Source organism: Vombatus ursinus, unplaced genomic scaffold (genome assembly GCF_900497805.2).
Source record: "Vombatus ursinus unplaced genomic scaffold, bare-nosed wombat genome assembly UNPS02007612.1, whole genome shotgun sequence".
Taxonomy (NCBI): Eukaryota; Metazoa; Chordata; class Mammalia; order Diprotodontia; family Vombatidae; genus Vombatus; species Vombatus ursinus.
In genome coordinates, this window is record NW_020947390.1 from 10,775,729 (window position 1) to 10,802,753 (window position 27,025).

The 27,025-nt window shown below is 37.4% G+C and overlaps 1 protein-coding gene and 1 long non-coding RNA gene across 9 annotated transcripts in view; one reads left to right on the forward strand and one right to left on the reverse strand.

Moving 5' to 3' along the window:
* Positions 1-27,025, forward strand: part of ATM (ATM serine/threonine kinase) — a 123,277-nt gene that overhangs the window by 47,996 nt on the left and 48,256 nt on the right. For all 7 annotated transcript variants that reach the window (XM_027849493.1, XM_027849492.1, XM_027849491.1 and 4 more), the window contains 10 exons: positions 5,619-5,865; positions 7,434-7,549; positions 10,933-11,059; positions 12,259-12,458; positions 13,402-13,576; positions 13,870-14,034; positions 20,113-20,245; positions 21,865-21,960; positions 24,448-24,619; positions 26,479-26,620. In XM_027849493.1, coding sequence (XP_027705294.1) covers positions 5,619-5,865; positions 7,434-7,549; positions 10,933-11,059; positions 12,259-12,458; positions 13,402-13,576; positions 13,870-14,034; positions 20,113-20,245; positions 21,865-21,960; positions 24,448-24,619; positions 26,479-26,620 — 1,573 coding nt within the window. The remainder of the gene's footprint in view (positions 1-5,618; positions 5,866-7,433; positions 7,550-10,932; positions 11,060-12,258; positions 12,459-13,401; positions 13,577-13,869; positions 14,035-20,112; positions 20,246-21,864; positions 21,961-24,447; positions 24,620-26,478; positions 26,621-27,025) is intronic.
* LOC114033876 overlaps positions 20,516-27,025 on the reverse strand; it is a 39,680-nt gene continuing 33,170 nt past the window's right edge. For both annotated transcript variants that reach the window (XR_003568047.1, XR_003568046.1), the window contains exon 4: positions 20,516-20,873. This is a non-coding gene — a long non-coding RNA (uncharacterized LOC114033876). The remainder of the gene's footprint in view (positions 20,874-27,025) is intronic.

Here is a 27,025-nt window from a genome sequence, read left to right on the forward strand (position 1 = left end):
GTGTGTGTGTGTGTGTGTGTGTGTGTGTGTGTGTGTGTGTGTGTGTGTGTGTGTGTGTGTAGTGATACTCAGTATCTTAAATGCAAAAGGGAAAGAAGGTGAAAAATGTATTTGAGTATATGGTTCAGAATTAAGAAAATGAATAAGCCAAAGGCTTGCAGACTTCACAGGAGACTCATACTTTTGTAGAAGTCCATTTTCAAGCATTTTTTAAGCATTTTCTGTGTGCCAAGCACTGTCCTAGGCTCTGGAGATAAAAAAGACCAAAATTGGAATAACCCTTGCCCTTAGGAGTTTACATTCTGCTGAGGAGAAAATACATTACATATACATTCTTAACTTTTCAGTCTTCTTATACCTTAATTCCCTTCATGTTATTCAAGTCACTCAGTAAGCACTTATTAAGCTATGTTCTAAGCACTGTGGAAGAGCCGGAGATACAAAGAAAGGCACAAGATAGTCCCTGCCCTTGAGGCTCTTACAATCTAAAGAACAAGACAACATGCAAACAAACGACAAATAAGATAAAAACTTTACAAATGAGAAATAATCAGTAGAGGAAAGACACTAGAATTAAGAAGGATTGGGAAAGATGTCTCTGTAGAAAGTAGGATTTTATCTGGGACTTAAAGGAAGCCAGGGGGTCCAGCAGGCAGAGATCAGGAGGGAGAACATTCCAGGCATGAGGGACAGCCTGTGAAAGTTCCTGCAGCGAACAGATGGAGGGACAGAAAGGAACCAATTGTTGCTGGATTGAAAAGTAGATGGAGGATTGTAAGTTGTAAGAAGAGTGTTTACCATATACAAAATAAAGGCAAGGTAGTTTGGGAAGGGCAGGAGCAGTTGGGGGAATCAGGAACGGCTTCAAGTATAAAGTTTCTTGAGTTAAGTTGGAAAGGAAGCAAAGGGTTCTGAGAGGTGGAGGGTAAGAAAAGAGTTTCTTATAGTCATGGAGGACAGCGCAAAGAACGGAATATTTTATGTTAGTTATTGTCCTTTGTTCTTGAAGAGGACCAAAATTGACATCACTGTGTTGGAGTCAAGGTACAGTGTGCCCAACTGTGGCTGATCAGACTAGTACAAGCTTGGAAGGCTCTACCACACATTGTGCACAAATAAGCCATATGAACATTTGGAGTAGAGATGTTTCTAAATTTGCACATCTCACATTTCTTTTGAGCTACTGCAAATCTGCTTTGCTCATAGAGCATAGCCCCTTCTTTGAAATGGGCATGCCATGCTGGGTGGTCCTTTGTCAGTGTCTCCCATGACCTTGGCATCTTTTATGTCTAACCAAGCTCTAAGTGCTCTGTAAAGCCTGCTTAGGCACTGTTCTCATCTGCTTATTCCACCAAGGGAAATCTTTGCATGTCTGGGGGAGACACCCTCCTAATTCACTGAAGGGTTTGAGACCTGTTGGTTACCCTCTACTTGGTTTTAGCTCATCAGCTGAAATGATTTGCCAGGGTGTGGCCTCTGTACATACTGCAGCTTCTTGGACCCACAGGTGAGAGTTGGGTGAGTCAGGTGGACACTAAAGGTGGAAAGCAGCTCTGAAAAGGCTCAAAGGACCTAACACCAGAGGAACACTGAACAAAAACAGTAAGAAGGCCAATTTGGCTGGATCCTAGAGAATGGAAAGGGGATTAATAGATAATGATATTGGAAAGATTGGTTTGGGCTAGGTTGTGAGGTTATTGAGTTTATTGTTTACTCAAAGTCACTGGATTTTGTGGAGTAGTGGAATAATATGGCCCAATCTGTACTTAAGGAAAGTCACTTCAGTAGCTATGTGGGGTTGGGTAGGAATGAGAAGAGACTTGATGCAAGTATGGCCATTGAGGAATCCGTCACAGTAGTACAGGAAAGGAATGTTAAAGGTCTTGAGTGATGGGAAAGGGACAGCTGCAATGGCAAGATTTGCTGACTGATTGTGTAGCATGAAGGACAGTCAGGGATTGAGGATAACACTGAGATTGAGCCTAGAAGACTGGAAAGGTGGAGGTACCTTTAACAGTCACAGGATAAGTGGAGAATGTTTGGGTGGAATGATAGTGAGTCTATTTTTGGATATGTTTGTGACATATATGGGAGATTCAGTTTGAAATGTCCCATAGGTAGTTGAGGGTGTGGGACTGGAACTCAGGAGAGAGACTTGATCTAGAATTCATCTGAGGGATTGTGGGGGCAGGCATGGGCTATACCCACATTTAGAAGACTTGCTGTGGATGATGAACCAGCAAAAACCACATCATTTGTGCTTTTAAGAACCTTATTGAAAGCTGCTAGGTGTAGTGAGGACCAGTTACATCACAAAATGTGAATTTCATTGTTACATCTTTTTTGTTAAAGTTTTTTTCCCCCAGTTTGTTTATTTATTTCTAGTTTTCAACATCCAGTTCTATAAGATTTTGAGTTCCAAATTTTCTCCCCATCTCTCCCCTCGCCCTACTCTATGATGGCATGCATTTTGATTACCCCTTCCCCCAATCTGTCCTCCCTTCTAGCTCACCCCCCCTTTTCTTATCCCCTTCCCGTTCTATTTTCTTGTACGATAAGATAGATTTCTATGCCCCATTGCCTGTGTATCTTACTTCCCAGTTGCATGTAAAAACAATTTTTAACATTCATTTTTAAAACTTTGAGTTCCAAATTCTCTCCCTTTCTCCCTCCCCAGCCACCCTCATTGAGAAGACAAGCAGCTTGATACAGGTTTTACATGGGTAGTCATGCAAAACACTTCCATAATAGCCATGTTGTGAAAGACTAACTCTATTTCCCTCCATCATGGTATCCTGCCCCCTGTTTATTCTATTCTCTCCTTTGACCCTGTCCCTTCTTAAAAGTGTTTGCTTCTGATTACCCCCCTCCCCCAATCTGTCCTCCCTTCTATCACCCCTCCCTCTTTTATCCTCTTTCCCCCTACTTTCCTGTAGGATAAGATAGATTTCCATATCCAGTTGAGTGTGTATGTTATTCCCCCCTTAAGCCATATCCAATGAGAGTAAAGTTCCATCATTCCCTCTCACCTACCCCCTCTTCCCCTCTATTGTAAAAGCTTTTTCTTGCCTTTTATGTGAGATAATTTACCCCATTCTACCTCTCCCTTTTTCCTTCTTCTAGTACATTCCTCTCTCATTCCTTAATTTTATTTTTTAGATGTCATCCATTCATATTCAATCACCCTGTGTCCTCTGTGTGTGTGTGTGTGTGTGTGTGTGTGTATATATATTCCTTCCAACTACCCTAATAATGAGAAAGATCTCTTGAGTTACAAATATCATCTTTCCATGTAGGAAAGGGAACAGTTCAACTTTAATAAGTCCCTTATGATTTCTATTTCCTGTTTACCTTTTCATGCTTCTCTTGAGTTTTGTATTTGAAAGTCAGTTTTTCCATTTAGCTCTGGTTTTTTTCTCAAGAATGCATTAAAGTCCTCTACATCATTGACTGTCAGTTTTTTCCCCTCATAGATTATACTCATTTTTGCAGGGTAAATGATTCTTGATTTTAATCATAGCTCCTTTGACCTCCAGAATATCATATTTCAAGCCCTCTAATCCTTTAATATAGAAGCTGCTAACTCTTGTGTTATCCTAATTGTGTTTCCACAATGCTTGAATTGTTTCTTTCTGGCTGCTTGCAATATTTTCTCCTTGACCGGGAAACTCTGGAATTTGGCTATAATATTTCTGGGAGTTTTCCTTTTAAGATCTCTTTCAGAAGGTAATCAGTGGATTCTTTCAGTTTTTATTTTACCTTCTAATTCTAGAATATCAGGACAGTTTTCCTTGATAATTTCTTGAAAGATGATGTCTAGACTTCTTTTTTGATCATGGCTTTCAGGTAGTCCAATAATTTTAAAATGATCTCTCTTGGATCTGTTTTCTAGGTCAGTTGTTTTTCCAAGGAGATAGTTCACATTGTCTTCTATTTTTTTCATTCTTTTGATTTTGTTTTATAATTTCTTGATTTCTCATAGAATCATTAGCTTCCATTTGCTCCATTCTAATTTTTCAGGAATTATTTCCTCAGTGAGCTTTTGGACCTCTTTTTCCATTTGGCCAATTCTACTTTTTATGTTCTTTTCTTCATTGGCTTTTTGGACCTCTTTTGCCATTTGGTCTAGTCTGTTTTTGGGTTTTTTTTTTTTTTTGGTTGGGTAATGGGGGTTAAGTGACTTGTCCGGGGTCACACAGCTAGTAAGTGTTATGTGTTAGTCTATTTTTTAAGGTGTTATTTTCTTCAGTATTTTTTGGGGGGGATCTCCTTTAGCAAGCAAGTCTCCTTTTCTTGGAGGCTTTGGATGTAGGAGCTTTGACTTTGTTGTCCACTTCTGATTGTATGTTTTGATCTTCCTTGTCACCAAAGTAAGATTCTGTAGTCTGAGTTTTTTTTCCATTGTTTGCTCATTTTCCCAGCCAGTTACTTGACTTTTTAACTCTTTGTTAAAGTAGAGCTGTGCTTCCAGTGTGGAGGGTGCACTGTCCCAAGCTTCAGGGGTTTGTGCAGCTATTTTCAAAGATACTTCTAGGGACCTGTAAGTTTTCATTTCTTCCAAGGTGGTATGATCTAAGGAGATGTGCTTACTCCTCTCCTGGCCTGTGCTCTGGTTTGTGAGTGACCACAAGCACTCTTTTCTGCCTTGGAACTGTGAGGACGGTCCCTTCTCCACTGCTGCCACAGGTTCTGCTATACTAGTGTTTGTCCTTGCCCCAGAACTGTGACTCAGATCCGAGTATGGGCAAAGCAACAGAATCCTGCCTCAGTGCCAGCAAAGAGATTCCTATAATCTTCTGATCAGTTGTTCGATCCCCTTCCCGTCTGTGGGCTGAGAGGTCTAGAAGCAGTCTCCACTGCCACGGGGCCCAGACTGCACTCCTCTCTCACCCAGGTCCAACAGACCTTTCCTACTGACCTTTTAAGTTGTCTTTGGCTTTTATGAGTTGAGAAGTCTGGAAACTACCACTGTTACCTGCAATTCAGTCCCCTGAGGCAAGCTCCAGGTATGCCAGGGGTGGGCCACACTGAACTGAGCTCCTCTCCCAGCCCTCGACCATCCAGGTTGTCTTGGGCTGGAAGTTTGTTTCACTCTGTCTTTGTGGGTTCTGCTGCTCTAGAATTTGAGTCATTTTTAACAAGTATTTGGAGGGATTTGTGGAAGGGAGTCCCTGCTTTTACTTCGCCATCTTGGTTTATTGCATCTTTTTTTTTCTTTCTTTTTTTTTTTTGGTGAGACAGTTGGGGTTAAGTGACTTACCCAAGGTCACACATCTAGTATGTGTCAAGTGTTTGGTCTGAGGCCGGATTTGAACTCAGGTCCTTCTGACTCCAGGACCGGAGTCAGAAGTCCACCACCTAGCTGCCCCTAGTTGCATCTTAATAGATATGAAATTACTGGTGTGGCCATAGGCAACTCATTTAACTTCCCATTGTCTGCTAGGCAACTCTCTTAGAAACTGCAGATCTGTATTGTTACAAGGACCTTCTTTACCAAGAGTTTTACATATCAGTGTTTCATAAATTCAGATTACAGAGATGGGGGTAGGAGGGAGCAGCATTGTAAAATGGAATTTAAAAAAATTACTCTTTGTAATTTAAAATGATCTCATCCACAGGTCTTGCTATAAGGTTTTGATTCCACTTTTGGTGATGAGAGGTCAATTTGAAGATGTAAAGTCCATTGCTGACCAGATTCAGAAGGATTGGAAAAGCCTTCTAACAGATTGCTTTCCAAAGATCCTTGTAAACATTCTTCCATATTTTGCCTTTGAGAGCATGGGGGACAGTGATATATCAGAGCGAAGAGATACTGCTACTAAAGTATATGATATGCTTAAAGATGAAAATATCTTAGGGAAACAGGTATGATCAACTGTTTCTTATATATTTACATGTACATCTACATTTTTAATCTATTCATTAGTGCCACTAGATTTCAGACTTAAGGTTTTATTAATGTGTTTAGCGTTAATTCTTTTATACTTAAATGATGTATCAGGGTTGAAGTTTTACATGGAGGTATATTTGAAATAAACTAAGGAGGATAGGTAAAATCTTCTGAGTGATGCTTTAAAATGAGTCAAGGTAAAAGATTTGATAAACTTCATTGATAGACTTCAAAGTATTAACCACAATGGCAAACCTCAAATTATGAATCCAGATTTTTTTTGTAAGCTAGTTATTTGAAACACATTTTTCCATATAATATTATTATATAGTAGTTATATACAGAGGTCAACACTTAAAAACTTGTTTAATCTGTTTTCAAAACATGTACTAAACCCTATCTCTCCTCCACCCTGCCCCAAACAAAAGCAAAGACAAAAACTTGAAATACGTAAGTATATTTTCATGGGGAAATGATCCATCATGGGATATCAGGTATCTTTTGGTCTTCCCTTTCAGTGGGTTAGAGAACTTTTCAAACTTTTTAGGCAACACGAGTAGGCACTCCCATAGCTTGAAGCCAGTGAGTGGCTCTTGGGTTTAAGGGGTACAAAGATTAAGAGCTCCATGCCAACAGAGGTTATGTGGGGCTTAGGGATTCCTTTTGGTGCAACTTCCCAAGAGCATTTCTTTGTCAAGAGTGACATCCTATTTGTCTGCTGCCACCTTTCCACTGCTACCCTGATTGCTTCTGATAAGGATTCCTCTTCTTCCCTACCTTACAATTGAATAAAATGTAGTCTCATACATTTTCCCTTATTTTCCTGTCTCTGACACAAGCAAACACAGTTTTTTTGAGGTTTTGTAATTGTTTGAATTACTGTTAGGAATGCAGAGATTAAGAGCTAAGTAATTTTCTCCTATATCATCATTGTTTTCACTTAGGTCCTATAAGGAAAAGATTAAATTACATAGGGGCAGCTAGGTGGTGCAGTGGATAGAGCACTGGCCCTGGATGCAGGAGGACCTGAGTTCAAATCTGGCCTCAGACACATAACACTTACTAGCTGTGTGACCCTGGGCAAGTCACTTAACCCCATTGCCTGGCCAAAAAAAAAAAAAAGATTAAATTACATACCAATGATTGGTTTTTGCAGTAAATTTTTAAGTTTCATATACATTTTAGGGGAACATGCAGACTTGTACTATCCTAAGTATTTCATTATAGGAGGTAGGATGGGTGGATTCAGAACTCTGTCAAATTGGAAAAATTGGAGGGCTGAGAAAGCTTCTGTAAGACTTACCAAAGTTCCTAGTCATAGTGATGGATAGGAGAGATAATTAGCCTCAGGAGTTTAAACCTCAGTCACTACCACTAGCCCTGCAATTTTTAGGTAAAGAACATGGAAAATTCCAAGCAGAAGTAGGAAAGGAATGGAGAAAGTTCCTTTTCTTAGATTGGCTTTTCTCTTGAAGGAGATTCATGAGTAAGCCAAGCATTTGCAAGTCAGGGAGTTTCAGTGTCCTAATTTTTGTCTTTGCAGATCGATCACTTACTTAACAGTAACTTGGCAGAAATCATAGTGGAATTGTTGATGACGTTACATGAGCCAGCAGATGCTGAAGCTGGTGAAAGCACTGACCTCTCTAACTTTTCAGGGTATGAACTTTTTTAAGTTTTTAAAACTTAAAGAAATAACCACAGCTTTAAATTGCCTGGGGGATGGGGCATTCAGGGGTGAGGGGTGGCAGGTGGAATAGTCTTGACATCTTCAGAAGTTTCTGTGTCTTTCAAGATTGAATGTTATGTCAAATCTATGCTTGTTCACTTTAAAATTGTTATCTATAGTTCAAAATATGATCTGATTCTAAGTTCTTGTCAGAATTTCCTTCCTAGTTTAAGGGAGAAAAAAAAAAACCTTTCCTTGACCTTCCTACCCCTTTTAAATGCTATCTTGTCCCTGGCTTTCCTTTTCTTTCCAAATACCTGCATTTACAATCTATACCTGTTACCTTCATGATTTCTTAGTCATCTTAATCACTTTGGGATTTTCTGTAACCTGGCCACTAGCCCTATCATTAGAGTGAAATTGAGCCTCTAATTTTACTAGTGATCTTCTAAATGCCTTTTCTGAGATTTCATCTTCATCAAGATCTCTGCAACATGTAACACTGTTAAGAAGCTATTCTTTTCTGAAACTCACTTACCTTGACTTACATGAAATATGAAAATACACTTAATTCCATTTTCTGTGACTTAATATAATCCTTTTAGTTTCTAATATGTTAGCAGGCCTTGTCCTGTCTTTCTTGGAAATGTCTCTTGGATTTACCCCTTTTCCATTCCTCCCACTCCCATCTTAGTCCAGCACCACTACACATAACACCTAGAGTTATACAATAGGGTCCTTAAACAAGTGTCCCTGCTTCATATTTCTTTCCTTCTGATTGAGGGATACTTAAGTTTGGGTCCATGAACTTTTTTAAAAAACATATTTTGATAACTATATTTCATACATTTTATTTCTTTTATATTCCTGTACATTTTGTTTTTATTCTTCATAACCATTTTTCTGAAAAGGGAATCATAGGCTTCACCAGACCCAGAGGGGTATATGATACAGAAACCTTAAGAGCCCAGTCATTAATGCAGGGAGACAGTGTTGTATAGTGGTTCAAGCACTAGTCAAGAAGACGTCATTTCAGGTTGTGTGACTGACACTGTGGTTGTGCTCTTGAATAATTTATTTAACCTCTCAGTGCCCTAGGCAACTCTGAGATTGACAGTTAAAGATGAGTTTCAAATCTATATGGAAGGAAAGAATGACATCACTAGTCTGGACCAAAAAATTATAATTCATCTTGCATATTGCATCCAAACTCAGCTTCTTTTAAAAAGTCGTCTTATATGATTTGTTTACTCAAAGGCCTCGTGTCTCATAGTTTTAAATTCTTTAATATTAATATCTTGGTTTTATACAGCCTTCATTTTTAAATCAATCTCTCTTCCCTCTAAGTGAGTCATCTTTCGTCACAAAGAATCAAAAAAGGAGTTCAACAAAAGGAACCTGTACATCAGCCAAATCTTAACCATATGCGTACCCATGTAACCCCATTCTCTGCAAAGAAGGGAGGAGACTGTTTTTTTGATCTCTTCTTTGTGGGTACATTCAGTGTCATTATAATTACTGTTCAGATTTGTATTTTAATTTTATTGTTCTTTCTTTTTATGTTGTAGTTTTATGTATTGTTTTCTTAGTCCTGATTGCTTTGTTCTTCATCAGTTCAAATCAATAAGACCTTGTTATGTGTCAGTCATGTGCCAGGCATTGTGATAGGTGCCAGGGATGCAGAAACAAAAGTGAAACAGTCCTTGTCTTCAAAGAGCTTACCTTTTCTTGGGGGAGACAAAATGTACATATGTAATTATATACAAGATGTGTACAAAGTGAATAGTAGGTAATTTTGGGGAAAAGGCAGTAGCAGTTGTGATCATCCACATAGCTCTCATCAAGAAAATTGCATTTGATCTAATCTTTGAATTAAATTTGGGATCTTAAGAGGTAAAAACGAGAAGAGAAGACATTTCAGGCATTAAGGCACGGAGACAACAGCTGGAATGTCTTATGTGAAGAACATAAAGACAGTTTGGCTGGCATTTTATATATTGGTACCACGTAGGCTACAGGTTGACTATTTACTTATTAGTAGCTTTTTTTCCTATTCTTCTCTGATTTCTTCATATTCAGTGTTTATCATGTCACACTACATTCTCTTAAAACATTTTGTCTAGCCATTCCCCCAAACAATGGGCACCTACTTTGTTTTCATTTCTTTGCTACTACAAAAAATGCTGCTTTGAATATTTTGGTTTCTGTGGAGTATATGCTTAACAGTGGGAGCTCTTGGTGAAAGAGTATGGATATTTTAGTCACCTTCTTATTCAGAATTCCAAATTGAATTATGAACTGTTAACCATATGAAAGATTGCTCAAAAACATTAACTATAAGAGAAATGTAAATCAGAATATCTCTGAGATTTCACCTCACCCCCAGCAAATTGGCAGAGATGACAGAAAATGGTACTTGTCAGTGTTGAAGGGCTTGAGGAAAACATTCCCTCTACTGCATTCTTAGTAGAGCTTTGACTTGAACCATTCATTGTATAAAGCATTTTATAATTAAGGAGGAGAAAAAATTAGGTGCTATTACATACTGAATTCAGTCTGTGCTTCTCTTCCTGGCATTTAGTAAGCACTTAATAAAATTCTTGTTGATTGATTGGTTTTCAAGACCCTCTCTAATTTGTACTCTCCAGCTTTATTTCTACTATTTCACAAGTCCCAACATGATAACTAGGTAAGGTAGTCGCACTGAACGTTGTGCTTACACACCCATGTGCACACACACACACACTTTGCTCTGTATTCTTTATAGTTGACTGATTGGCTTGACTTTAAAATGACATGCTGTTTGTTTGTCTCAAAATACATAACTATTGCCAGTGTCTTGGAAATTCATATTAACAAAAAATTTATATTTGTATTTGAATTAATAGTAATCAAAATGTCATTTTATATCTGACATAGATTCTTTATATTATCCTAAGCAAATCACTTTTAATAGAATGGTCAAATGGGTAATTGTTACTGATTTGTTATTAGAAATACACAGACTTCATTGGAAGTATATCTGTTATGATTTTATTCCGATAAAAATGTGACTCCTGCTTTTTTTTTTTTTAATTTTTGGGGGAAGGGGGGCTGGGCAGTGGGGTTAAGTGACTTGCCCAGGGTCACACAGCTAGTAAGTGTTATATGTCTGAGGCCGGATTTGAAATCATGTCCTCCTGAATCTAGGGTGGTTGCTCTATCCACTGCGCCACCTAGCTGCCCCGACTCCTGCTTTTAATGTCAATTTTTATTTTGCTCATTACATGCTGTCGTTTTTCTTTGGGCAGTTCTTGTCCTTAACAAAGTTGAAATATTTTCCAAGCAATCTTACTCCGATGATTATCACTTCATTATTTCTTATAATTTTTAGGGACCTTGATCCTGCACCTAATCCTCCACATTTTCCATCACATGTGATTAAAGCAACTTTGGCTTATATCAGCAATTGCCATAAAACCAAGTCTAAAAGTATTTTAGACATTCTTTCTAAGAACCCAGTAAGTATAAAATTATGAATCAGATAACCAAAAAGAAATTCATTTATCTTTCAGCTAGAAATATGACTTCTTTGTATGTCTTATGAACTCCGACTCTGTCTTAGTAAACAATCATTTATTAAGCACTTAATAGTACTAAGCACTGGAAATACAAATAGAAACCGAAAGACAGTCCTTGCCCTCAAGTAGTTTATGTTTTAATGAGGGAAGCTAACATAAAAAAGTAAAAGGGAGATGAAACATGAGGGGTGAGGGAGTACAGAAAGTCCTTTGGAGATGAGTCAGCACCGCAGCCTGGAGAGGGATGAAGATATCTTTGGCTTGGGCCTCCTTAAATCGTAGGTTCTGTGAGGGACCAGCCAATCAGAAGGTAAGACCATATAGAGGAAGGCTACTGCTGATTTGAGAAGTAGTCTAAGGTTGGAGTGAGTTTCCAGGGTGAAGAGATTTTTATGGCATGAAAGAGAAAGTCCTGTGGAGAGGAATCAGAAGATTAATTTGAAGAAAATGAAAGATGATTTAAGAATGTAAAAATAGAGAATTAAATCCATCAGAGGAAATAGTTATCTTTTGTAGAAGGTAGAAAATCTCTAAAAAATTTTAGTTTTATAACTTTGTTTCACACACTAGTATTTATTTGTCTTTGTATCACAGTTGGTGTATAAAGTTTATAGGTTACATTCCTTTTAGTTATTGTAGTTAGAAAGAAATGACTCAAAGCTTTGGGTATTAGGATTGGGAATAAGGCTGAGGCAGCACTCACAGGTAAATTCTAATCTAGGTCCCGCCTGAAGTTTTCCTAAGTTGTTCTCTTTAATGGGAATGTAGTCCAATCTGCTTAGTGAGGTGGCTTTTCTTGTTATGCTGTCTTTAAGGTTTTCCTCTTCCCCTAGATTCTCCTATCCTAAGGATGGATGGCACACATGTCACTTTGGGCATTTCTTTATGGGAGCAGATTTACTTTTGTATAAGAACGTTCCTCCAAATTATAGCTCATTTGAAAAAAATAAGCACCTTTTAAAAACCGGCTTTAATAGCTTAAGGAAGTAATTCATAACTTTTGAAATAACATTTTGCATTTGGTCTAATGTGTCTAAATTGTATTTGCACTTTTGAGTAAAAAATAGTTTATTTTTTGAATATGGTAATTCATGTATTTAGGAAGATTTTCATTAAAGTTTTTTTGGTTTGTTTTTTAGGATTCCTTCCAGAAAATCCTTTTAGCCATATGTGAACAAGCAGCTGAAACAAATAATGTGTATAAAAAAAATAGAATTCTTAAAATATATCATCTCTTTGTTAGTTTGTTACTGAGAGACATAAAAAGTGGCTTGGGTGGAGCTTGGGCTTTTGTTCTTCGAGATGTTATTTATACCCTGATCCACTGTATCAATAGCCGGTAAGTATTTTATTTGATTGGTATAATCCAAGGGACAGTTAGATGGTACAGTGCGTAGAGTGCTGAGCCTGGAGTCAGGAAGACCTGAGATCAAATCTGGCCTCAGGCACTAGCTATGTGACCCTGGGCAAGTCACTTAAGCTCTGTTTGCTTCACTTTAACACCTATCTCCCAGGATTATTGTGGGAATCAAATTTGATAATAATTGTAAAATGTTTGGCGTAGTGCCTGGCACATAGAAATCGCCATAAAAATGTTATACTCTTATATACTCTTATCCCTCACTCTGTTCACATTATTTCAAATATGTCTTTAAAGATACTATCTTAAGATGTAGGAGCCCACAAGATATTTTTCAGAACAGTGATCTCTGATATTTTATATAGTACTTTAAGATTTGTGAAGCACTTTACATTCATTATCTTACTTGATCCTCACAACAAATCCTATAAGTAATGCAGGTATCATCTTAGTTTTACAGATAGAGAAATTGAGACTGAAATTACTCAGCAAATAAAGGTTTTCTGAATTTTACTTTTAAATTATATCTCTATAGTTTATTGCTACATTTTCACAAAATAAACTCTATGTAGAATAACATCTAAATTTTGTAGGGGGAGGGACAGATCTGTAAATCTTTGATATGGGGAACTCACATTTCTTTAACTCCCTTCATTAATGCAGATAAGTGATATCTTTTAATTTATAGTCTTAGAAAGTTTGAGGGCCTGAGAGGTTAATTGACTTGCACATGGCCATACATTTTTTATTGTCTGCTGTTTTGATTTTTCATTTCAGTTCTTACTGTGTGTTAAAATATGTGATTTTATAAAAACAATTACTCTGCCAATCTATGTAAGAATTAGAGGAGATGAATAGAAGTGTTTGGCTTTTGGACCAGGAAAAAAATGACTTAAAATCAAGTTTTTTCTTCCTGTATTAGGCCTTCTCACTTCATGGATATATCATTACGCAGCTTTTCACTCTGCTGTGACCTGTTAAGTCAAGTTTGCCAGACAGCAGTGACTTACTGTAAGGATGCTTTGGAAAGCCACCTTCATGTTATTGTGGGGACAGTTATACCCTTAGTGGGTGACCAGTTGGCGATTCAGGAGCAGGTAATTTTCTGGACCATCTTAACAAGTATTTCCTTAAAATGGAATGTTGTTGGTAAGAATCATGTGTCTTATGTTTACCTTTTATTACTGGATTTTTAAAGGAATGTTTTAAATATAACCATATGTCAGAAATTGCTCATTTTAAGTGTTCTAGTGCTTTTGCAGTTTTTAAAACACAGTATTGTGTATTTTTAAAGCAACTATTTAATACATTTGATTTCCTTGATTATAGTGGCAGTTTGTTATAGTTGTGTGAATTCTAATGAAGCCATTTTTTTTCTATTTACATTTAGGTCTTGGACTTGTTGAAATACCTAGTGATAGATAACAAAGACAATGAAAACCTTTATCATACAATTAGACTCCTAGACCCATTTCCTGACCATGATGCCTTTAAGGACTTACGTATCACTCAGCAGAAAATCAAATACAGTAAAGGACCCTTTTCACTCGTGGAGGTAAAGTGATAACTAACCTGTTACTTAATTTCTATGTGATGAAGAATAGGTAACCTGCATGACTGGAATGGTTAGGAAAAAAGTGTCCAGAAATTGGTACATGGAATAACCTGGTAGAGAGTTTGAAAAAATAATCATAAGGCTATCTTTCATCCTTTCAGAGTACTCATCTCAGATTAATGAATGAGATTGCTGAGTTTCTTTCAGTGATATTTTTTTTTTTTCAGCGAAAGACAAGGTTTATTAGAACATTGTCATATTGGGCAGACTCTTAAGGAGTCTGAACATGAATAAGCAGTGGCTAGATTATAAGAATCTAAACAGTGGCTAGATTATAAGAATCTGAACAGTGGCTTGATTTTAGGAATCTGAGCAGTGGCTAGATTATAAGAATCTAAGCTCTTTCAGTGGTGTACAGGAGAGGTGTCAGCTACATTGTCTTGTTCCCTTGTCCAGTATTTTTGTTGTTACTAGTTACTTTGTTGTTCTGAGTCACTAAAATAAACTCTGAATTTAGGTTGCATTTTAGAGGGAAACACTAAGGATGGAAGTTAGTATATGCTCAGATGTATAGACAGAAGCTGTGGTTTCTATTTTCAGAACTAACCTCATAACCATTGCAGAGCCAGATTTGGGGATGTTAGGGTATGACTTTAAAATAAGAATATCAATTATGCCCAAATATGTTGGCCTTTTCTATACTCCTGGATCTGCCTTTGATATGGTTACTGTGATTCTTATGATTCTTAGTGTGGCCATGAGACTCATCAGGCAGTATGTTGATGTTGTTTTGTATATTTGGATGCCATATAAATTACAGATAATGCCCTGTTAGTGTGTGGCAAGTTTTCCCAGGTACAGAATAGATCCCTGGGACCAGCTACTTCTTACTACTTTCTGGCCTTCTTTCTTGCTAAGCAGAGGACAGCGTTGCATGTTTGCTTCCCATTCCATACATCCTCCTTCTGTCAGCAGTGTATGAGTAACCCTGACCTCCTATGGGCTCTCCAACGTGGTTATTTTCAGTTTTGGCCCTTTTTGCCAATCTGATGGATGTAAGGTGGAACCTTAATAAGGTGGAGTTGTTCCAACTGGAGGTTCCAACTTATAAATTTTTATTGGTATAAAAACTAATCAACATATTGAAAAAACCTAACAGTATATACAATGTTACACACTCATAGTCCCTAACCTCTACAAAGAAGTTGGGGGTTGAAGTACCTTCTCATATCTCTTCCTTGGGACCAACCTTGGTCATTATAATTTAATATCATGTGGTTTTGATTATTGTTACTTTTATTTATGTTGTGGTAGTCATTGTTTATATTGTTTTCCTGGTTCCACTTTTTTGGCCTTGCTTCAATTCATATAAATTTCCCTAGGCTTCTCTGTATTGGATGACCACTTGTTGATTATGTTGTAGAAGAGAATCTTTTTCAGGAATAGGCTGTTCTAGATGACCCCTGAGATCCTTTTTCTCTCTGATATTCTGTGATATACTGAATAGAAATTGTACTTAAATTAGATGGGATTGAATAGTTCTCTGCTGCCTGAATCCCTGCCTGCAATAAGTATTATACAGACCCCAAGAGAGTCAGAAACATAATGACAATATTCACTGTTCAATCTTATCTCATATCAGAAGGGAAAATATGAAAGATTCTGAGTTAAAATGATAATTTTCTAATTTAAACTTAAATCTTACTCAGAGGCAATGCTTGTAAAACAGAGCCCATTTTGAAAACAGGCCTTCTTCCAGTTTAGTGAGTTTGTGTAAAGAAGCATTTCATGTCTTTAAAAGAATGCGAATCTTGGGAAAACTTAGATAATATTGTCAGTGTATTTTTTTCCTTCTTATGGATTTGAAACTTTCTTGTGTTGGCATTTAAAAACTAAATACTATGTTTAGCTTCATTTTTGTGGAATCTGAAAATAGGTATTGAAAAATTGATAACTGATCTCCTGCACAGGCTCTTTGTCTCCTATGTCTATTCCATATGATCATTGCCAGCTCTGTAGATTCCAAAATTGAGCTCTGTAGTCAGTCAGTAAGCATTTATTAGGTGCTTACTATATGCTAGGCACCATACTAAGCTCTTGGGATAGAGAGAAAGGCAAAAAAAAAATCTCTTCCCTCAAAAAGCTCACATTCTCATGGGAAAAACAATATGCAAACAACTATGTACATACAAGGTATATAATGTATAGATAGTAAGCACTCTCAGGGGGAAGAAACTAACATTAAGGGAAACTAGAAGAGATTCCTACAGAATATAAGATTTGAGCTGAGACTTGAAGGGAAACCAGGGGAGCCATGAGGTAGAGATAAAAAGGGAGAGCATTCTAGGCTTGGTAGATCCCAATGAAAAGTACAGAGTCTGGAGATGGAGTGTCCTGTGTAAGGAACAGCAAGAGGGCCAATGTCTCTCAATAACAAAGGATACAGAGAGGAATAAAATGTAAAAAATTGGAAAAGTAGGAAAGGGCCAAGTTGAGAAGGGCTATATAAGCCAAACAGAGGATTTTGTAATAGGGAATCATTGGAGTTCATTAAGCAGGGAGCGAGGGGTATATGTGTAACTTTTTTCAATTTGCCATATTATTGCTTTGTCATTCACATCTCAACCCCACTTCCCTAGCTAATCACAGAATCAGATACCCTGGCCTTGCTCTACCCCCTTAGTCATTCTTTTCTTAACAGCAGCTGAAGATCATCAGTGTCTCCAGTTGTAAAGAAAAACATCCAGTTTTTGGGACAGAGTAAAGATGGTGAGATCTAGTCACAGAGTGAGGAAGACAGGTATGGGTGGAGAGGGCCTAAAGAATATGTTCAAGACCCAGATCTGAAGAGTGGAGAGTCAGATCCAAATCTGAGTGTAGGGGTTAGGTAGGGTATGAGGAGGGGGATTGTGGAGAGCATCTCCCAGAACTCAGCCTGGAAACACATGGCCTGCTGCACCTCGGTAAGATAGGGAGCAGCATCAGGACCTGAGGGTCTCCCCTCTGATCAGAACAACAAGCCAGCTTGGTAAATGTATGCTTCGTGCTGGTTCAGCAGCTCCCATACCAGCATCTTGTGCTTCTGTAGGTGGTGCTACATGTAAATCTTTTCTTCTTGGTCCATGGAGAATGCAGTGATGAAGGTCAAGAAACCTGTCTGAATGAGTTCTTGTCCTTCTGCCTCACAGAATTTGTCCCTCTGGCAGCAAACAAAGAACAGATAGTTTCCTGCTTGGCCCTGTGCCACGTGATCCTGGACATCTCCATGGAAGGGGGGCAACACTAATAACAGGCTCCACCATGAGCACAGGTGTGTTGGGTTCTGAAAGTCATGAAGGTTATGGTTGGTCTTATGCTTTAGGACATTGGCTTGGATAGCTGAGTGGAAGATGGATTGTAGTGGGTAGAGACTTGCAGCAAGGAGACCAACCAGAAGCCTATTGCAGTAGTCCAGGTGTGAGGTGATGAAGGCCTGCACTTTTTTGTCATCTGTGTCAGAGGAGAGAAGAGGGTATATTCAGGAGATGTTCCTTGTGTAGAAACTATATGATTTGTCAACAGATTGGTTATGTGAGGTAAGAGAGGGAGGAGTCAAGAATGATACTTAGGTTGTGAGCCTGGGTGATTAGGATGATGATGATGATGCCCTTGACAGAAAGAGGGAAGTTTGGAAGAGGGGAGTATTTGGGGGAAAAGATAGTTAAGTTTTGGACGTGTTGAGTTGTTTTTTGGATATCTTGTTCAAGATATCTGAATGGCATTTGGAGATGTGAGACTGGAGGTCAGCATAGAGATTAAGGCTGGATAAATAGATCTGACAGTGATATGCATGGAGGTGATAATTGAGTCCTTGGAAACTGATGAGATCACCAAGCTAGATCAAAGATCAGTTCGGTAACCGCATAGGAAAGACTTGAATTTGAAAAATTTGAAAAAAAAATTTGAAATGGAAGAAGAGATTTATTCCTATATATTATATAAAAATGTCAATCTTCATGCAGTATCTGTAGATATTGCCGTCTTCCTTTCCTAGTTAAATGCTTTCACTGAGTCTGCCATGTGTCTTTTATGATGTATATAAATAATAGCACAATTTTAGACATCTAAAATCTGGAACTGAATTTTATGCTTTTTTATAGAGTTGTTGGGCCAAATTTGCTTTTAGTAAAATTATATTTTGATATGAGTGTGTGTGTGTGTTCTATTTTCTTCTCTTTTCATTTCTACTTTTCACCAAAACTGTGGTAAGAATGATTGTTTCTATTAGTTTTTTACCTTTATTGATGGGGTATGGGCCCAAGCTGAGACCTTTGCCCCGCTCCCCAAAAAGAATTTGGATCCCATTTGTCTACAGGCCCCAGAAAACCCTTAAATTTTCTTTGACCTCACTCTGGTCTCAAATGATTACCTGAGGCTATACTGTAGTCAACTGACCTTTCCTTATCTCTTATTCCCACTCTCTCTGTCTCCCTTTAATATTCTAATGAAGCTTTGATCCTAGTTTTTGATATATTCCACCTTTGATCTTATCCAGACCCAATTCAACCTCTTCCTAATAAACTTTACCCTAATAAAAGGCTAACCCTTCATTGTCTATTCCTGGGTGACCCCATCCAGACACTCCCATTCTCCCCAAACTCCTCCTCCAGTCACCCAGATCCTCTTCCCAGCCCCTCCTCTGGTCATCCAAAATTACTTGAGTATATATAAGAACCACCCTGGCCCCCATTTAAACGCTGAGATATCCTTCATGATGCTCCTTACCGGTGTCACTCTTGTTCAGATTCCTTAAGGGTCTGGTCTGTATGGCCCATCCCTAATAAAATTTTGTCTCTGGTTGAAAGAAGATTTGGGTCAAATTCATTCGGGCAGGGCCCGCGTATTGTGCCGGGGTCCCAGCACCCCACGAATCTAGACCTCATTATGATTCAGGAAAATGGACAGTTGGACTTCCTGGAAGGGGGAATAGTTATAGGTTGACATTATTGATATTATTATGAAATATTTCTGTGTTATTACTAATAATTTCAGCTGTGAAAAACTTATATAGGTGATGGTTTAGGTCAGACAACATTTAGTTGCAAAGAGGACAACATTGAATGCTGGTAATAGGGATGGGATCTAGACCCCAAAAAGGAAAAACCCTGGATTTCCCCTCATGGCCAAATCTCTGGCTAGAATCCTATCCACTGGCCTTTCATTATCACCTAAATATACCTCCAGATGGCCCCTAGCCACTTCCCACCCTTAATCCTATCTAGACTCCATTCTCCCTTGCCCATGGGGTCCTGGTTCCAGGCATTCTGTTCACCCCAGTTTATTGGCCACTCCCATCCAGGTCTTCCTTAGACCCCTCCTCCAGGCACCCCAAACTACGTGACCACTCCTAGATCCCTCCCACAGTCTTTCTGTATATAAGGTCCATCTTGTCTCCATTAAGGTGCTCAGATTCTTAAAATCTGGCCCGCTTGCATTAGTGATACAAATGCTTAGATTCTGCCCAATATGACAGATGTTCTAATAAACCTTGTCTCTGACTGAAAGAAAACTTGGGTCGAATTCTTTTGGGCAAGACCTGTGTGTTGTGATTTCAGGGTCCCAGTACCCTTAGACCTCAATATCAGTATGGTATAATGAAAAACACATTGGACTGGAGAGTCAGGAAACCTGCATTCCAGTCCCTCATTTGTTGGGTGACCTTGGACAAATCACCTAGCCTTATCAGGCCTCATTTTCTTCATTTTTAAATGAGAGACCTGTACAATATCTCATTGAACTTTATGTGTGTTTGACATTTATCTGTTTGATATGTGCATGTTATAATGTTATGTGCATATCTTTATACCATACTTATTTTAGACACTTAGTGTCTCTTCAGTGTGAGTACTTTAATGATAAGTATTATAACACACCCTTGCTTGTTATCCCTTGAGATTCTTATCTCTACTGTCCTTTAAATCATCCTCAGAAGGTCAATTCCATATACTGGCAGACTTTTTGTATAGCTATCATAAATCAGTCTTTAATTCTTGTTTGTTATTGGAAGCAATTTTAAATTATTTTTTTTTTCCTTTCTAGGAAATTAACCATTTCCTTTCAGTAAGTGTCTGTGATTCACTGCCTTTGACTAGACTTGAAGGATTAAAGGAACTTCGAAAGCAATTGGAACAACATAAAGATCAGATGAAGGACCTTTTGAAAGAGTCTCAGGGTACTAAATTATTTGTGACGTGTTTTTTTACACTGTAGAAGCTCATTATTTAGAGGAATTCAATTAATAAATGTTTTGAAATAAAGCAAAAATTCTTTCATAATGTTCATCTTCCCTAATTTATCTCTTTTTAGAGTTTAGATTTTTATGTATCAGATTATCTTAATTTGGAAGCAAACCTGTGATTTCTTATATACAACATGTCATTTTATCTGCATACTAATAACAAAGTCCAGTTTGATTAAAGCATAAACTAAGTAAAGAGAACTTGGTAAAGCCTGGAAAAGTAAATTGGGATCAAATTGTGAGACACTTTGAATGCCAGGTTAACGATTTGGAATTTTATTCAGTAGGCTATAAGGAGTCATTCTAAGTTTTTGAGTGTTAGAGTAATATGATCAGAGTTATGTGTCATATGATTTAAATCATGTAGATTTTCTTAAATGTATCTTTCTTCTTGACAGTAATTATTCTCGGGATGGATCACGATTGTGATGTAAAGATAAACTGCATCAACAAAACAAAAGAGATGGGGCCAGTGAGAATATCTTTTCTGTAGAAATCCAACTGCACATCCATTTTTTTGTTGTAAATTCTGTATTCCTCGTTGAGCTCCACTTCTGGAGACCTGAAAAAAAGAGAATATGTACTGGTTTATATTCCAGTAATTCCTGAAGGTCCTTTATGAAGCTAATATTCTGGGTTTCATTATAATAATAGCACACACACACACACACACACACACACAGCTCTTACGTTCTTCCCAAAATATTATTGCTACGTTTGTCCATATGAGAGCTTGAAAAATTTAAGTGACTTCCACGGTCATAAAAATAGTGATTGGCAAAACTATGACTCAAATCTAGGTCTTTTCCAAGTCCAGTGCCTTTCTGTCAGGTTGATTTCATTTTATTATCAGCACCAATGATTTTGTTCCTTTAGAATTCTTTTGAGCATTTGTCTTTCATCCTAAAATTTGCCCCACTAGCTTTTCTCTTCCTGTGTTTCAGATGTTGCTGGTTGCATTTTTACCATTTATATGGTTGATTTTTATGTTTTAAGGATGTTCCAAACATGTTTAATGCACACTTACTGAGGGGAAGATACTTGAAATGCAAATCAGCAAACATTAAGGAAATGACAACTCTGTAGAGCATTGAGAAGTACAAAAACAAACCAGGCTCTGCCCTTAAAGAGCTTACTTTTACTTAGCATAGGGACTGATGAACAAAACTAGGATAGTTTGAATTCAAATCTGCTTACTACTTGTGTGACCATAGGCAAGTCAGTTAACCTCCCTTGGCCTCAACTTCATCATTTATAAATCTTACAGAAGGAAAGAATTGAATTCAGTGATCTCTGGCAGTCCTTATAGCTCTGGATCTATGATCCAGTGAATTATAGTCAGATAATTTAATTCCTTGTTGTGATTGTTATCTCATCTGGTAGAGTGTAAACTCCTTGAAAGCAGGAATTATTTCTCTTTTGCCTTTGTATTCCCAGCCCCTAGCAAGTGTCTTGCACACAGTGCTTAATAAATATTTCTTTTTGAACTGGTATATGTGTATTTTAAATAAAAATGGGATGTTTATAATAATTTTTTTCCATCATAATCCTAGATAACCCACAAGATGGCATTATGGTGAAGCTTACTGTGAGTTTACTGCAGCTATCCAAGATGGCAATAAACCATACTGGTGAAAAGGAAGTGTTAGGTAAATGATTTTTAAAATTTTATTACTTATTTTTCGCATTCATTTTTTAGAAATTTTGAGTTCTGAATTCTCCTCCTCCAACCCCTCTCCCACCCATTGTGAAGATAAGAAATATCAATTATACCTGTGAAATCATGCAAAACATGTTTCCATATTAGCCACATTGTAAAAGGAAACACAGGCCAAAAACCCCAAGAAAAATAAATAAAGTAAAAAAGTATGTTTCAATCTGCATTCAGATTCTGTCAGTTATTTTTCTGGAGGTGGGTAGCTTTTTTCATCATAAGTACTTTGTGATTGTCTTAGATCACTGTACTGATCAGAATGGCTAAGTCTTTCATAGTTGATCATTCTGTAGTACTGCTGTTACAGTGTATGATGTTCTTTGGTTCTACTCACTTCACTTTGCATCAGTTCATCTAAGTCTTCCCAGGTTTTTCTGAAAGCATCTTGCGCATCATTTCTTATAGCACAATAGTATTCCATCACAATCATATACCACAAGGTAAATTTTTTAGCTTAATAAGTGTCTGTAAATTTTCACAACCAGTTGTTTAGATCTTATACATGAAAATCTTTACCACCATAGAAAAGTATAGTGCAGTTTTGTTAATTTGGGTGTTAGGAAAATGAGGCATGTTAGTCAGTTTTCTTTCATACTTTTTTTTTCCCTGCTCAGACTTAAAAGTGGATGATAGGACAGTGTTTTATTCATGTAAATTGTTTATTTAAACAGTTATTACAGATGTCCATATGCAAAGGACTTGGGGCAAATTATAAATGCCTTCTTGCTTCCAGAGTTAGTCAACAGACGTGTCAGAGTTACACTGAATTCTGAGAAGCATAACCACATAAAAGTTTTGAGACTAGACTTTATGGAGTAAAGCAGCATTCTATGCTTTGTGTTCAGTAGAAAAAAATGATTTTTTTTCCCAGATGTGTTCGGGAACAATTTTTCTCAATATAGATAGCAAATTTTCTGCTTTTTACAGATTTTCATAGATTCAGAACAGGAGAGGGAAGGAAACGTCTAGCCCAAAATTGTTCTAGCACTATTGCCTCAAATATGACAAATGGTAGTAACGGAAAGTGTTTCTACCCTTCCAGCTGTGCCACCTCCTCATAACTTCTGTGGAATAGCACAGTATCCAGCTATTCCTTTCTAAGCCTTCTAATTAGAAAAATATCGCCTTCTTTTTCACAAGGCAGCAAGCAGTTATTAAGCACTATAAATCCTGGGAATATAATACAAGTAGCACAAAAAAAAAAGCACCTCAACAATGCTTACATTCTATTGGGGAAAACATCACACAAAAGGGGACTGAAAAGCAGCTGGGGAGAATGAAGGTTCTTGAAGAGGGGCATGGTATTGGTAATCCAGGAAGTCAGAAAGGAATTAAGAGTGCCTAGCCTGTGGCCTCTCCAAAATGGAAACCCCAGAAAAAAAGGCACCAGAGAAGCGGGGGGCTGGCATGACAGATGGAGGTTTTAGGGTGAGACTATAGCAGAGATCTGATCTTGAAGTCTGGAAAGTCAGAAGCACCCATAATTTCCCTTCTCCTAATGCAAATGTAGACACTGCCAGAACCCTGCAGGGTCCCAAATGACTACTGTAATGCTTGTCACCTTTCCAGTGTAAGTTTATGTCACTTTTGTTTAAAGTTCATGTGCCAAAAAATTGTTCTGATTATGTGTTTTGATTTAGTGTGATTTGGACTAAATCCTTAAATCTGCTTCTGGCCTTATCATTCTACTGAAATTGTTCCCTACAAAGTTACTATTTCCAGAGTGCTGTTGTGCTAGAATTAGGCTCATTTGTGAGTTTTTTTTAGCTCTTCAGAGTGAAACTTAACCATTTCTGTCTCCTCTTTCATCCACACCCAAGTGTACATCCCATTCTCTAATTTGTCGATTTTTATATACACATAGACTTTCATGATTTAAGAGTGCTGCTCCCTTTCCCTTTTCATTGGAAGTATTTCTTTGAATAAAGTATACCCTTTCCACTCCTGTATTTTAATTATAAATCTCATCACACCAAGTCTTGGTGACTTCTATAAATTTATCAATTTATGTTAAAATTTGAAGTTCACCTTGTTTATTACATACATTCTATACATAGATGCCTAAGTATATAGATGCCAAAGGCCATAATTAGTTTTTCTCTCCCCTCTCCATTGCTCACTGGCTGAGTGGCTGAACGACCTCTTTGGAGACAGTGGTGTTCCATGACTTACAGCCATTCAGTGATACTGGAAGGTTACTGGTGTTAAGAAGAGCTTTGGTGTCTGTTAGAAATTTGAGGTCATTCAAGGCCTAAATAAATTTGTTTCTTTACTTCACTCTAAATCTTTTACAACATAGTTGAACCTTGAATTGTGAAACAGTAAGATGTTCTTGACATTAAGAGATTATTTTAGTTTTTTCAACATTGCAGAAATTCTGCAGAAAATTAAGCTTATACTAAAATGGTGTTTCTATTTGTAGAGGCTGTTGGAAGCTGCTTGGGAGAAGTGGGCCCTATAAATTTTTCTACAATAACCATTAAACATGGTAAAGATGCATCTTATTCCAAGGCCATTGACTTATTTGAGGATAAACAACTACAGTGGACCTTCATAATGCTCACATATCTAAATAATGTACTGGTAGAAGATTGGTGAGTATTTTTTTATGTAATACTGCCTAATTTATCTGTCTCCTAGGAAATGAGATTGCATATGAGTGAATTTTCCATATGTTTGGGTGTTTTCCAGTCATGCCCAACTCTTTGTGACCCAATTTGGAGTTTTCTTGGGAATCATACTGGGATGGTTTGCCATTTCCTTCTCCAGCTCATTTTACAGATGAGGAAACTGAAGCAAATATGGTTAAGTGACTTGCCCAGGGTCACGCAGCTAGTAAATGTCTGAGGTTGGATTTGGACTCATAAAGATGAGTCTTGACAAATGAAGTTTTTAAGTACCAAATTTTAAAAAAATTTAGCCATTTTTGATATAAACTTTTCTGGAATGCATGATACATTTCTCTGCCTTTTCAAACAGTATGTTGAATATAACAACCTTTCTTAATGATTCAGAGTTAAGAGTTTCAGTTATTGAATTAGACTAAAATATAGTAGCTTTCCTTCTTTTTCTCTTGTTATTAGAACATCTCCAATTATTTCTACTATTGATATGAATGTTTCCTACAACTTTTCCTATTTTTGGTTGCTTTTTATCTCTTCTGGTCTGAGAAATCAGATAATCAGGTTTGTTTTACATATATGTGTATGTGTGTGTATATATATATATATGTGTGTGTGTGTGTGTGTATATATATATATATATATATATATATATATATGAGAATATCTGAAGTCAAATTTGAACTCAGGTTGTCCTGACTGCTGGCTCAGCTCTATCCATGGTGCCACCTAAATGACTCTAGGAAGAGGCCTGCACAAGTCAGTTGTAGAGATAGAAACAAAATGGAGCTGATTGACTATGTGCGGTGATAAAGAGTGAGGAGTTGAGGATGAATCTGAGGTTGTGAACCTGGATGACTGAAAGGACTTGACAGTAATATAGACATTCAGAATAAGAATAGGTTTGGGGACTAGGGGAGAGATGATAAGTTTTCTTTGGACATATTGAGTATGAAATGTCTATGGGACATCAGTTTGAAATGTCTAATAGTCGGTTGGTGATGTTGGACTGAAGCTCAGGAGACAGTAGGGATGGATATATAGAACTTCATACCGATACTAATTAAAGTCATGAGACATAATGAGATCACTAGTGAGAGAGCATAGAGAGAAAAGAGAAGGTGGCCCAGGATAGAGTCTTGGTATAGACTCACAAATTAGTTACGTGGATGAAGATCTAGCATAGCAGATTAAAAAGATCAGATAGGTAGGAAGGGACAGGAAAAGAGTGTTTAAAAAAAGAGGAAGAGAGGGACAGCTAGGTGGCGCAGTGGATAGAGCACTGGCCCTGAGTCAGGAGGACCTGAGTTCAAATTTGGCTTCGTAGACAGTAGTTGTGACACTTAACCCCAGTTGCCTCACACAAAAAAAAGAAAAGGGGAAAAAAAAGAGAGAGAAAAGAAAGTATCCATGAGATCAGCTTATGATCTAGGAGAGGCCAGGAAAAGATATGATATATCTAGGGATAAATATAACACAAAATAGAACATAAGTACATATGAGAGGTAAAGACTACTTTTCAAGGTCAAAGGAAGGAAGGAGAGAGTTTGTCTAATAAATTTTTAATTGTAGTACCTTAAATTTCACTGGACTCTATGGGTGTGTATTCTTCCTTTAAAGTTGAAGGATCATGTTGAATCCTTTGGTTATAATTTCATCATTGCATTAAATGATCATATTAAATTTCTTAATATATATTAAATTCTTCCATATATATTTCTGAACTCATTTTCATGCTTTCTAAGGAATTTGTTGATTATTTGTTAATATTTATCAAAAGTGCCTTTGTGAAATATGTAAAAGGTACTGGTTCAAATGTGTATATTTTTCAGTGTTAAGGTTCGATCAGCTGCTGTTGCATGTTTGAAAAATATTTTAGCCACAAAGACTGGACATGAGTTCTGGGAGGTTTATAAGAAAACAACTGACCCCATGCTTGTATACCTACAACCTTTCAGAACATCTAAGAAAAAGGTATGTTTAATACTTGCTCAGTAATTACTGAATACCTTCTGTATGCCTAGTGCTAGACTGGGTGTCATAGGAGATAGAGAAGTATGAGATGCAATTCCCTTGAAAGAATTTATCTTTTTCCACTAACATTTAAGTCAAGAATAGAATTAAAATTGTGCACTTTACTTAGCACATTTGGGGAAAAAAAAAAGCACAAGGGCTGTTTATGGCTCTAAGGATAGGCAATTCCTCTGTTTCCCATCTTCATAAATTGGTTTGTATGTTATTTTCACTAGACGAGTAGGGGGTCAGTCATCTTAATTCTGTTTGGTGATTCTCTTACTCCTCAGTCACGTTAGGTTCTCTTTTTTAGGCTTCTCTGGTAAACTGGCAGATACCTCTTTCCAGAAAGATTTAACCTACAGT